Genomic DNA, 11,941 nt, shown 5'->3' on the forward strand with positions numbered 1-11,941 from the left:
GGAATTATAAGATTTTTACTAACATATTTAATGAAAATATGAGAAATATGCAGCTTACCTGAAATACTGAAAACAAATTCAGCAACAGCTCGAATAATATAAATATGAAAGACATTTGCTGCCCAGCAAGAAGAAATGTTGTCCTACCTGTTGGCCTTACGTCTGAGTTCCACGAGGTTTTTACTGCCTCGGTGAGTCACATATGTGCACCAGTTGTTTTTCCTGCACCTTATTCAGCATGCCAGGGCTGCGTTTGGGCCACGCCTGTTTCTGATCGCCGTATCGTGTGCTCATTTTCAGTTTGCTTGAATTTTGTGCAAACTTTTTTGAGTTTTCAATTATATTTAGGCCTCATTTGGAGCAATAATAGTAATTGGTCAGCTAAAAATGGTCTTCCAACTACTTGGTTCTCCAGTCAAAATTCATGGTGACAATACAGATTCATGTACTGGGAAATTTTCCACAAGTGGCAGTGGATGACAAAAAGGTGGAATGATGCAGCAAGGGCCAGAAAAGAACACACAGAGGCATGAAAGAGTAAAATCCACCATCATTTTCTTAAACATTTAGGACATCTTGTGACATTTTTATTATTTTCACTAAAAATGCTGCTCAGATTTCCACAAAAACATTGTGCAGGAGTCGGGAACCTGCTGGGCAGTCACTTTTATGCTTTGCTTACTGCCAAGCTAGCGACTAACATACTGAACATCTTGTTTTGTGTATATTTCCTCAGGAAGTCCAGCCTGGCTCTTCTTCCTCAGGAAGCTGAAGCGGGCTGGACTCTCCTCTGTGCTGCTTGCAAACTTTTACCGGGCCACGTTAGAGAGCATCCTGTGTCTCAGTGCGACCGTGTGGTACGGCAGCTGCACGGCGCAGGACAGGAAGGACCTATCCCGGGTGGTGAGGACAGCTCAGGGGATTGTGGGTCACCGTCTGCCTGATTTGGACTCTGTTTACACCTCCAGAGTCCAGAGGAGGGCCAGACGCATCGCCACAGACCCCACCCACCCGGGCCACAGACTGTTTGTCCCGCCCCCATCAGGGAGGCGGTTCAGGACAATAAGAAGCAGCACAGCGAGGCTCAGGAACAGCTTCTTCCCCCGAGCTGTGAAAGCAGTCGTTCCCTTGTAGCGATCTGGGACGCTTTATGCCTGTGCTGCTGTTGCTGCTGCTATTTTGCACTATTGCCTGTGATTCTCACTCTCTTTGTGTATATGTTTATTGTTTCTGTAAGAGAGAGAATTTAGTTTTAGTTTTTTATTAGGTTCTGGTGTGTGCCTTAAGCCGTGGGCCTTCTCACGATTTTATTATGTTCGCATAATGATAATAAAGTATCTTGAATCTTGAATTTTTCTGGCCTCCACATAAATGTTTGTTTAAATCTCCTAAATGTGACGATACCTTCAGCTTTGTGTGGCGTTCTAACGGCGTGTGTGTTTTCACTGAAGAACAAGGAGCGAGGCCACAACACTCCCACCGATGAAGACCTCAGCACCTGCATGATAAACCAGGTCGGTGAACGGCACCTCACTGCTTCAGGCATCATTTCCACATGATCATCGAGATGCGTTTGCATCTGCATCGATGCATTGTTTGTCTTTTGCTCTCTATTTAAATGACTCTTTTTTTTGCCTCAGGCCCCTGGGTGTCCAGATCTCAGTATTTTATCTTTCATGGGGAGTTTCCATGGAAGAACCATGGGTAAGCAGAGTATTGTCATGAAAACACCAGTAGTGCTACGTCGGCCAGACTCTTGTGCTCGACTGCAAACACTGAGCATACCAGTTCAGACACTAGTCACACTCACACAGTTTAAATCACACATGCATATTTATGTACAACATGAAAGGGGGGGGGGGGCAGCAAACTTTCACCTTGTCGTGCAATCTTGTGTTGAAGGACTTTACCTGGAATGATTGATAGATAAATATATATCTCATAAGTACTTGAAATAAAGCACAGTGAACAGCAGTTAAATCAAATGTTAGAACGTTACTAGTGTGGCACTGTAGATTCATGACTAATATAAAGTTTTTGCCTTGTTAAGGTTGCTTGGCAACGACACACTCCAAATCAATCCACAAACTAGACATACCATCATTTGATTGGCCGATTGCCCCGTTCCCCCGACTGCAGTACCCACTGGAGGAATTTACCAGAGAGAATGCAAAGGAGGAGGCGCGATGTTTGGAGGAGGTAGGTTGTTGGTGCACACAGAATGTTCGTGTTCATAATCACGAAGTTCGTCACCATACAATTTTACTGCACTGTTTGTGTTTTCTAATCCCCTTTACTTCTACAAAAATGGCTTAAAACCAATAAAGGTAGATTTAAAACTTCTTTGACACCCGTTCATTTGATTTACTGAGTCGAGGCAAGCAAACACTTTCTAAAATAAAATCAAAAGCGACTATAAGACTGCTGTGGTGATGTCAGGTCAACGCTGTTTCTGTTGAGACTGATGCGGGGATTAAAAGCATTGACATCTTGTCAGACTGGCCCATGAGTGCTAACTGTTTAGCCTTGTAGCCTAGCCTTATGTTGGTGTGTAGACCTTGTCCAGTGTGTTATTTCCCCTGGAGACACGCTTGACATGCTGGTGTTGGTTTGGGAGCACGTCCTCAAGGTGTACACAATTAAAGTCCAGTGCTGCTAATGCTACGATGTAGGGTTCCATTAGCCACGTTAGCATTTGCATTCAGTGGAATGTAAACAGCAGTAACAAAGACCACCGTTAGCTCACAGAGAAGGTGCACAGGTCACGTATTCCAGGTCCACGGAGCAGTGATTGTCTACTCTACAGTCATTATGTCGGGCTCGGTACACCGGTTATTATTGTACATGCGTTATTTTCAACCTGTAGCCTCAGTTCATCTTTTTCAAAATAATCATATGTGCCTCCTCTTGCAACATGACTATGATACGATTGAGACGTCAACAGGAAATAGCGGGTTGCCTTGTAATAGTCTTGTTCTGATTTGGCATGCTAGTTAGATTATTACTGTCACTGCTACATGTATGTGAGACTCAGACACGGAGAGAGAGAGATATGTGATAGTTGGACTATCGTCTGTTTCCAGGTGGAGGATCTGATCATCAAGTGGCGACAGAAGGGAAAACCTGTGGCAGGGATTGTAATTGAACCAATCCAAGCTGAAGGGGGAGATAACCATGCTTCACCAGACTTCTTCAGAAGCCTCCGCAACATAACACAAAAGGTATTAGTTGTTACGATCCAGCAAGCCCTAGATTCTGGTTTTGGTTCTCTGTCTGTAATATTTACTGGTTAATTATCATCGAACACAGACATTTCATGTCAACATGAACTACATCAAATGTCTGTACTGGGACCCATGGTCCAAGGCTTGGGACAGGAAAGCCTAGCCTAGCTGCTTTGCAGCACTTATTAAGATCGACATGAATGTAAAAGCCTGATAAAGCTGGAATCACAAACAACTGAAATGCAAGTGAGACGCTGTCCCCTGGTGGACATGCTGCGATCACACCTGTGCGCGTTCACCAGACGTGTCTTCTTCCTTTGGATCAGGGGTGTCAAACCCGTCCGGTGGAGGGCCGAGACACTCCAGGTTTTCCTCCCAGCTGGCCAATAAAGCAGGTGATTGTAATTATCAACGCCTCTGATTTGAGAGAAGGAACTCATTAGTGAGATCAGCTGCTGGAGAGATGGTTGGAAAGAAAACCTGGAGTGTCTCGGCCCTCCACTGGACATGTTTGACACATGTGCTTTGGATGAAGCCACAATGTATTGCCCACAGGCCATATCTGATCCTTTAGCCATTCCTGTCCAACTCACTCGAAGTCAGTCGTAAAGTACAATATTTAAAAAAAAGCATTCTTAAATTTAAGAATTGACATGACATACAAATCTAAATTTGACCAAACCAGTACCACTTGCTGGTTTCAAAAGGCAATGACTTCTCAACTGACTTCCTGAGGTGAAGAGAATTGCCTCCTGTGTAAATGCTCACAGACTTGTGGAACTGTTGTCGTGAATGCATTGCTTTCACCCGCTCTAGACACCCTGCTGTCACCAGGACAGGATACACAAATCGATTTTGGAGTGCATATGGCAGTGGTCAGAATCAGAATTCAGAAATTAGATTTGAAACCCTTTTGCCTTTGTTGTGAGCATATTGACAGTCCTTTTGTCATCGCTTACTCTGTTGGTGTTTGACCCTTCCAGCATGGATGTGCCTTTCATGTCGATGAAGTCCAGACGGGTGGAGGCAGCACAGGAAAGGTTTGGGCCCACGAGCACTGGGGCATGGAGGACCCTGCTGACGTTGTGTCTTTCAGCAAGAAGCTTCTGACTGGTGGCTACTACCACAAAGATCAATTACTGGCTGATAAGGTTGGTTTTCTTTACCTGGTTATTCTGTTTCTTCTGTGTTGACATGTAAACAGTCTCGTAAAGACAACCTCATGCTCCTGAAATGTTAGTTCACTATCACGTTAGCAAGATGCTGATACTGTCATTGCTATTTTTGCTTCCAGATGTATTTGCTTGTGTATTTGCTACTTTTTTCCAGCCATACCGGATCTTTAACACGTGGATGGGCGACCCATCAAAGAACTTGCTCCTGGCTGAGGTTCTAAATGTTATTCGTCGGGAAAACCTTCTAGAGGAGGTGGCCCGTTCTGGAAATGCTTTGCTAAATGGACTTTATGAACTACAGGTAGGGCGTTTATGTGTGCTTAAATTGTATTTCCATTTTGTAAATATATATACAGGAGTGCGTAACGGCGGTTGTACGTCTACGCGCATGTGCGTACCTGACAGTTAGCTTGGCAAGGCCACAATTACACCTGCAAACCTACTTGTAACCCCGGACTCACACCCCCCCCCCTGCAAGAACAAACTAGAAAGACAATCAGAGATTGCAGACCCCGCCTCCAAAAGACTATTGGATCTTGTGAGACAGTAAACAGGGCTTCCGGATCAGAGGGGCCAAACCTGCTCTAGCTTGCTGCTCCGGAACGTACTACAAGACACCTTCTGGACTCTTTTTCCCATCATGCCATTTGTGTCCCTCCCTCTTAAAGTGGCAGTTTACAGCACAGGCACAATTCCAGATGTAGAAATAATTTTAGAATCTGGATCCAGATCCGGATCAACGCCATTCTCGGGGAGGACCGAGCCACGGACAGAACCTTGCTTGTGTAAAAATTTCAAGTCGATTGGGTTACTAGTTTTTGAGTTATGCGCTCAGACAGACAGACAAACAGACAAACAAACAAACAAACAAACGCACCCAATTGCAATACCCTCGCCTCCACTTCGGCGAGGGTAAAAATAACTCTTAACAAATGGAAGGTCATTCTCGCTCAGCGTGACCATGCAAACAGGAAGGTAAAGTTAGAAACAGAGGATCACACTAACTCTTTTCAAAATAAGCATTTTTCAAAATAAAAGAGAGTGATTGCATTCACAAAAATAAAGTAAAAGAAATAAGGCTGTTTTCTCTACCGGTTTGCATACTTCAATTCAAATCATTTATATAGCGCCAGATCACAACAGAAAGTCATCTCAAGGCACTTTACAGAATTAGCAGGGAAAAACAGAACAGAACCCAACTTGACCCACAAGGACTTTGGAGACGGAGGCAAGGAAAAACTTCCCTTTAACAGGCAGAAACCTTGGACAGAACTTGGACAAGAAATTGAATTGCTGTCAATCAAGAATAGGGCCGCAAACTAATTGTGTGTCAACACAAACTTTGTGTTTTTGGTCTCTAGGCAAAATACCCTGGCCTACTGAGTCGGGCTCGAGGACAGGGGACCTTCTGTGCCATCGATGCCTGTGATGATGGAACACGCGACAGCATACTGCTCAAGGCCAGAGACAAAGGTTTGACCACATTACCGTTCGTAGCAGCTAATAATGTAGCAATCTCCTGAAACTGTAATGAAATTTATTGAGCCTTTTTGATAATATAATGATCGACCATGTGGCCCCGTGATGAGCTCGCGTCACATCTGGGTTGTACTCTGTCTTCCGCCTTTACCCAGCTGGGACAGGCTTCAGCAGACACATGACTCGTAAGGCGGACAATTTTACATTGAAATTTTGAGAAAATCGTGGTCTGAATTTGCTGATTTACCTTTGGACGGTTTTTGGTTGATGGCTGCCAAGGAGTTCCCCAGTCCTACAAATAGTTATTTCAGCTCTGCTCCCTTTCTTCACAACGTAGCTGTGTGAGCTTGGCTTTTCAAGCATGACAAATAAACACACACAAAAAAAAGACAGCACAGTCCTGAATGAGATGGAATCCCTGCAGAGACCCAAGAATGGTGGTAACTGCTGATCACTATCTGGAACACAGAAACTGGGCCTCAGGAGTGCAAGGATGCTGTGATTGTGCACCTGTACAAACACAAGGTAACTTGGCACTGCAGTGACAACCATAGAGGCATCTCATAGCTGTCGACAGCAGGGGACATCCTTGCTCCATCTCTGACCCGGTCCCTGTCGCCTTGCTGTCCATCGTCTTTCCTGCAATGCTTCATGAGGACTTCAAGGAATGCAATAAGGGTGTAAAGATCCGGTTCCGCACAGATGACAGTGTATTCAACATCCAGAATCAGAATCAGAATCAGAAGTTTTTTATTGCCAATGAGGTTCACAGACTAGGATTTTTTCTCGGTGAAGTCGTGCTACATGTAACAGTAATGACTAAATACAAAAAACATACAAGTACAGACACATAAAAAACACAGCAGCATCAGGAGTGGATACACAGACGTGTATTAGCTTATTAGTATTAGAAATACTGCATGTACCAGTGAGGTTATATTGATTTCACAGGAAAGAGAGAGCGTGTGTAGATCAATACTCAACATTTAACTTGAATGAGTAAAAATTCCGCTTTTAAAAAAATACCAGAATGTACCTACAGTACATGAAAGATGACTTACACAAAAAAACTACATTCAGCCCATGGGGAATGTTTTTTCAACCCCGATCTCATTTACCAACATCAGCCTCAAGATTAACCCTCAAAACTACCCCGACAGAGCTTCAAGCCTGCCGACATCTCCAACAGTAAGAGATGATTTATCTACTCAGTTCCTGTGAAAGTAGATGAAATTAGAGCTGTCATGGCAGCGTGGATGTAAAGCAGCAGCTTTTGTCTTTGACAGGTGTTCTCCTGGGAGGGTGTGGAGATCGATCAATCCGCTTCCGCCCAGCCCTGGTGTTCAAGGAGTGCCACGTTCACATCCTCCTCAACATCTTCAATGACGTTTTGTCCGAGCGCAAGTAAATCTCAAGTCTTAAAGGATGGACTAATATTCCATGAGCCTGAGTTATCCGGTGGTGGGAGAGAAATTCCAGAACGTCCATGTAATGAAAAATGCAATCCATGCAACAACGCCACGAGATAAGCGTCTGACCACGAGTGAAGCCCCGGAGCCTGCTGGGTAGGGTAGTTTCACAGTATAACCATTTGAGGGGTTTGTTTATGTTCATCAAACACTTTTTCATTCCAATCATTGGAATCATTAAAAAGTATATATAAATGAAAGAAAGAATACAAAAATGATTCTCCGCTGCGTGAGCGACACCCATTGTGAGGTCTTGACAAGCTGTCGACTCGTAATGTAGACCTTCAAATTGTATACTGCGGTGTACCTTGAAAGTAGTAGCCGCTGCAACCCCACTGTTTACTTTTGCTAACTCATGACACTGAAGTCGTTATAAATGCACAGTAAATTGAAACTAATAATGATGATGATGCCATCCCGCATGCCATTTGTAATATCTTTGTTGTTTCTGGCTGCTGTATCGGTCCTAATTGGAAAAAGAATTCAGCTTGTAATTTTCTATTCCCAAAATGTCCTAGAGAAATTAGTGCCTGCATGTCTCTCAAATGTGCTAATATTTTCTTATCTTGCTGCCAAACACTGGCGGTAAACTTTAACTGAGCGTTATTCTGACCACAGTTACTATATCTTTTTTTTTTCTTGTCTCAACTTAATGTAAGTTATCATTAGAAACAGAAGAGAGTAATCAGTAAACTAGGAATAGGATGAAGTGGATAATTTTGAGTATGGGTAAAGCGAGACGTTGAATGTTGTCATATAAACACAATCACCCGTAACGACAAAACACATAAAGAGTGTCTGTTGCACAGGATGCTGCACAGCTGCAGACAGCGTAGCCACCCTAGCCTGTCTGCAGCCGTGCAGCACCCTAGCCTGTCTGCAGCGGTGCAGCACCCTAGCCTGTCTGCAGCCGTGCAGCACCCTAGCCTGTCTGCAGCCGTGCAGCACCCTAGCCTGTCTTCAGCCGTGCAGCACCCTAGCCTGTCTGCAGCGGTGCAGCACCCTAGCCTGTCTGCAGCCGTGCAGCACCCATGTACCACCTACCTTTGCAGACCATGTACACCGCTTGGTGGAAACGGTATTCCCTGATGGCATCGGCCTCTTTCAGCAGACTGACGCCCCCTGCCACAAGCAGAAATCTTTCAGAAATGGTTTTTAGGCACATTGCAAGTTTGGGGTCCTGATTTGGCCTCCGAATCACCCAATCAAGCGTCTGTGGGATGTGATGTACAACACAATCCACCTCACTATTTACAATACCGCCGCCTGTCTTGCTGTACACCACAGCACACCTTCACAGGTCTGCTGGAGTCCATGCTTTGATGGGTCAGGGTTGTCTCTGCAGAAAAAGAGGGACCTACACTTCAGGCACGACTTTAAGATGTGTTAGGAGGCAAAGGAAAATGCACGTTCATGTCAACTGGACTAGCTTTATATTCTTTGAAAAGGTTCTACAATTCAAAAGTTAGAGAGACATTGAACTTGGGTAGCGTTCAGACCCGGATCAGACTGCCTTGCTGCCCATCGATCTCAATTGATACCACATTTCTGATACTCTGCAGACTATTTCAATAACGCATTAGCCTAACCTTTGTGTTATTCAAAATACGTACTGCGGCTTAAGAAAATATACAAAACATGCACTTTCAGAAAAGCAAGAGAAACCTTTAAGACTTTAAAAGGACTGGCACGACAAACACACAACACATCCAAATACACTCACAACAGCAAATACTCAGTAACACATCATCGTGTGGGATTCTGATTATTTAGGTGACAGGCTAATTAGCAAAAGGCTAACTTAACAGAGGATACCTGGAGTCCTGTGAAGGTTCTCAGTCATCCAGGTCAAGGTAAATCAAGAACAGCAAATCAAATCAAATCTGTCTGTGAGTCAGTCAGTGTGACCTTTCAGAAATGTGTAGCAGCTGGAGCAAAATGTGGTACCAGGACAGTTTTGTTTGTGTGTGACTATTAATTCATGAAGATTTAATATAAATACATAAATATCATGAGATATTTCTTGTCATCTTGCATAAATGATATCCGGTAAACCAAGTGTTAAATATTTGTTTCTGCCAATTTCTCGTGATTTATATTTCATTCTAAACACGTGTTCTACGTCAGAAATGAAAAGCAGAGTGGGGATGAATTGTAGTTTCTTACGGTTGAGGAACGCGATGGTGACTAAATCAGTGCCTGCCTCCATGTGTCTCGCAGTATTCATGAGTATCTGATGATCGTACGTTTTAGTTTCATGTGATCTGAGATATATTTACACAATTATTGAAGTAATTTGAGATGGCAAAACTGTTATTAATGAAATACTTTCTTAATGTACTGTGACAAATAAAGTCAGTATTTAGTAACTTAATTGAGTCTTTGTTTATTGAGCAGAAAAGCTCAAATCATTATATGATGATTAGTTCAACCTATTCCACTTCCAAAGTGTAGTAGAAATCTCTGTTATTGAGAGGAATTATGAGCATTACTCATTAGTGCATAAATATATATACAGTTATCCCACTTAAAAAGATAGAGAGGTCTTAAATTTCATCAGGTCTCAGAATGTGAAAAACAAATCCAGGAAGAACAGTTTGGGAAGAAGACGCAACATTGCAGCGTGATGATTTATTGGGGGGAGTGGCATCACGTGACCAGCGCACGCCATTGCTAAGTGTTGGACTGCAGCAGACGTCACATTGGGGAATAATAGGATTCAGACAGTAAACATTTTTTATTTCATTCATTCATTCATTGTCCCAACAGCTTAATCCGTTATCGGGTCGCGGGCCAAGCTGGAGCCAATCCCAGCAGTCAATGGGCGAGAGGCAGGGGACACCCTGGACAAGCCGCCAGTTCATCGCAGGGCACATTTTTTATTTGTAATTTTCAATTCAATTCAGTTTTATTTCTTTAGCGCCAGATCACAACAGAAAGTTATATCAAGTCACTTTACAGGATTAGCAGGGAAAGACCTGCAGGGAAACACAGAACCCAACTTGACCCACAAGAGCAAGCAGTCTGGCAACGGAGGCAATGAAAAACTTCCCTTTAACAGGCAGAAACCTTGGACAGAACCTAGGCTCATGGTGGACAGCCATCTGTCTGACCGGCTGGGTTGAGAGAGAGAGAGAGAAGAGAGAGAGAGAGAGAGAGAGAATGGCAGGTCGGAGGAGAGTCAAAAACAAGGAGATGGATAGGGAAGCGATAGAGAGACAGAGCAGGAGCAGACAAAAACAAGATGTATAAGACTAGAAATGATAATGCTAGCGATATGGACATCAGTGGTGAGGGCCACAGGTCCAGGTTCTGCAGCACCACGGACAGAAGGACCTGAAAGAGAAAGAGGGACAAACAGAGGGAGAGAGAGCACAAGACTACAGGGAAGAGAGAGAGATTACTCACATATATTTAGTCTACTCTTGAACATAGAGATGGTGTCTGTCTCACGAACCAATCAGGGAGCCGATTCCACAATAAAGGAGCTTGATAACTGAAAGCTCTGCCCCCCTGTCTGCTCTTGGAAATTTTTGGAACCACGAGCAGGCCAGCATTTTGGGACCGCAGGGTTCTAGTGGGGCAATACGGGATAATCATCTCTGTAAGGTAAGGAGGGGCCTGGCTGTTGAGGGCTTTAAAAGTGAGTAGAAGGATTTTATATTAAATTTGTTCCCTAACAGGAAGCCAATGCAGAGACGCCAGAACAGGGGAAATGTGTTCTCTCAGTCTGGTTCCCGTCAAAACACGAGCTGCTGCGTTCTGGATCAGAACCCGAGCTGCAGCATTCTGGATTAGCTGGAGATGTTTAATAGACCTTTTTGGGCAGCCGGACAGTAAGGAATTGCAGTATTCCAGTCTGGAAGTCACAAAAGCATGGACTATTTTTTCTGCATCTTTTCGGGTTAGTAGGTGCCTGACCTTTGAAATATTCCGAAGGTGAAAGAACGCAGTCCTTGAAATGTGCTTTATCTGGGACTGAAAGGACAGGTCCTGATCAAAGATTACCCCCAGATTCTTGGACGTGGTGCTGGTGGACACTGAGACGCCATCTAGTTCAACTAAAACACTAGAACAAACATTTCTGAGATGCTTTGGCCCAAGAACCAGAACCTCAGTTTTATTTAGATTTAATAACAGAAAGTTCTCGGTCATCCAGGAATTAATGTCCTTACGGCACGTCTGAAGTCTAACCAACTGATCGACTTTGTCTGGCTGAACGGACAGGTATTATTGTGTATCGTCTGCATAGCAGTGGAAATTTATGCTATGTTTCGTAATAATGTTACCTAACGCAGGGGTCGGCAACCCAAAATGTTGAAAGAGCCATTTTGGACCAAAAAAACAAATATGTCTGGAGCTGCAAAAAATTAAAAGCCTTATATAAGCCTTATAATCAAGGCAACACATGCTGTACCTATCTATATTAGCTATATTAACCTACTATCAAAATGACCAAGTTGGTTACGAATACATAATGAGCCTTCATGATTAAATGTTTATTTTCCCTGCAGCGCATCCTGTGGAGAATGACGCATCAAGTGACGACTCTGTTGTAGGATGCCGCCTCAAGTTTAACTTCAGTACAATATTA

The 11,941-nt window shown here is 43.6% G+C and overlaps 1 protein-coding gene across 1 annotated transcript; it reads left to right on the forward strand.

Moving 5' to 3' along the window:
• Nucleotides 1-72: 72 nt before the first annotated feature.
• On the forward strand, nucleotides 73-9,721 carry LOC137916331 (4-aminobutyrate aminotransferase, mitochondrial-like). The gene is made up of 8 exons (XM_068759375.1): nucleotides 73-1,514; nucleotides 1,641-1,704; nucleotides 2,051-2,199; nucleotides 3,084-3,221; nucleotides 4,208-4,375; nucleotides 4,554-4,700; nucleotides 5,761-5,872; nucleotides 7,165-9,721. The coding sequence occupies exons 1-8, from the start codon at nucleotides 1,503-1,505 to the stop codon at nucleotides 7,284-7,286; spliced, it is 912 nt and encodes a 303-aa protein (XP_068615476.1). The 5' UTR covers nucleotides 73-1,502; the 3' UTR covers nucleotides 7,287-9,721.
• Nucleotides 9,722-11,941: the final 2,220 nt, after the last annotated feature.

Source organism: Brachionichthys hirsutus, unplaced genomic scaffold, assembly GCF_040956055.1.
Source record: "Brachionichthys hirsutus isolate HB-005 unplaced genomic scaffold, CSIRO-AGI_Bhir_v1 contig_954, whole genome shotgun sequence".
Lineage (NCBI taxonomy): Eukaryota > Metazoa > Chordata > Actinopteri > Lophiiformes > Brachionichthyidae > Brachionichthys > Brachionichthys hirsutus.

What these genes read in the sequence shown, in the direction of transcription:
- LOC137916331 (XM_068759375.1), top strand. An exon ending in ATGGACTTTATGAACTACAG is followed by an intron (nt 4,701 to 5,760) that starts GTAGGGCGTTTA and finishes TTTGGTCTCTAG; the next exon opens with GCAAAATACCCTGGCCTACT. An exon ending in GCTCAAGGCCAGAGACAAAG is followed by an intron (nt 5,873 to 7,164) that starts GTTTGACCACAT and finishes TGTCTTTGACAG; the next exon opens with GTGTTCTCCTGGGAGGGTGT.